Source organism: Penaeus monodon, chromosome 20 (assembly GCF_015228065.2).
Source record: "Penaeus monodon isolate SGIC_2016 chromosome 20, NSTDA_Pmon_1, whole genome shotgun sequence".
Lineage (NCBI taxonomy): Eukaryota > Metazoa > Arthropoda > Malacostraca > Decapoda > Penaeidae > Penaeus > Penaeus monodon.
The window spans coordinates 2,211,604-2,213,024 of NC_051405.1; the positions used below are offsets into that span (position 1 = coordinate 2,211,604).

The window sequence follows — 1,421 nt, forward strand, 5'->3', positions numbered from 1 at the left end:
CGCGTGAGGCGGTCGGCCGTCCTGCACGTGTACCGCCGCGCCGCGCAGGAGATGACGGACGTGTCGACGGCGCGCGTGATCCAGGTGGTCGCCCCCGGGGACGTCGCCTTCAACCTGAACTCGGCCAACGAGACCGTGGTTGTGTCGGAGCCGGTCGACGACGCCTCCAACATCTGCATGTCCGCCACCGGCTTCGCCGCGGGCCTGGTCATGCTCCTGCTGGTCCTCACCATCGCCTGCCTGGTCGCCTGCTTCCTGTACACGCGCGTGCGGACTTTCAACGCCAAGGGCGGTGTCACCACCTTCGTGCAGGGCTTTGACAACCCCGAGTTCGTGAAGGTGGCAGGTGGCAACTAAGCCGCCCGGTCACCTGAAACTCTGCACTGTGCCATAACGCCGCCCTGACGCCAGGAGTCAGTTGTTTCGCTGGTGCCCACGCGTTCCTCGTCATTGTTACTTCACTGTCAGCCACGGCGCTGACGCCTCGACCTTCGCCGTCGCGCCACACGGCCGGCTACGGCGATGGTCTCCACTAGGGTGGTGACGGCCTCTCCTACGCTCCCTCTCCTTGCCTTCCTTTCCGGATTGCTCCCCTCAAGACGCCTGAAAGATTCCTTCCACCAGCGCAGTGTGTCTCCGCACTTCGAAGGGGCCAGTCTCCCCGACACGCGGCAGTCTCCAGGCCCTTGTCGCATGCATTGCACACCCAGCAGCCACAGCTTTACTACAGTTACCAATCAATACTTGTGCGCCTGTCACGGACAGTGTTAGCATCAGCCTGTTGGAAACCTGGAGTTCTTTTAACTCTGAAGACACACTGCCTGTTCGTCACTCTTCTCTGGCTAAAACTCCTTTCGATTTTCCTACATTGTTATTGTTTTATATATATTTTTTTTGTATTTTTTTTTCATTTGTTTCACTTTTCTTTTTATGCTTAACAATTTAAGTTAGCAATATTATTAACTTATGGAATTAGCTGGTCTTATTCCACGTAACTTATGACCTGTTTAAGAGACTTTTTTTGCATTACAGCACACACTAATTTTCCTCGGATCAAGATATAATTTTTTAACGACTTACCAGGGAAAATTAGTGACGAGTGATTTACAATATTTTTCCCTCACATGACTAGATTTTAGTAGAGCCATATTTTCTACGATTTACAATACTATTTTTTTCTCGAGAGCACCAAATATTTAATTGGATGATAAATCTGTAATACCGAGTGTAATTCTGTATGCATGAATTGCACTGTACTATTTGGCATTTGTACTGAGTATTAGTTAGTAGCGCGTGTGTGTGACTTTAGTTAATTTCCTGTCTGTTTTCCTCACGTTTTGAAGTCAAAGAACCAAACTTCACTTCCATGTGGAGGCGAGACCGACCTTCATTCTTTGAAGGTCAACTCACTTTGGGTATTT

At 50.0% G+C, this 1,421-nt stretch overlaps 1 protein-coding gene across 2 annotated transcripts in view; it reads left to right on the top strand.

Moving 5' to 3' along the window:
* LOC119585576 overlaps nt 1-1,415 on the top strand; it is a gene marked incomplete in the record, with an annotated part of 25,697 nt that extends 24,282 nt beyond the window's left edge. For both annotated transcript variants that reach the window (XM_037934244.1, XM_037934245.1), the window contains 1 exon segment: nt 1-1,415. In XM_037934244.1, the coding sequence (XP_037790172.1) occupies nt 1-357 (357 nt within the window).
* Nucleotides 1,416-1,421: the final 6 nt, after the last annotated feature.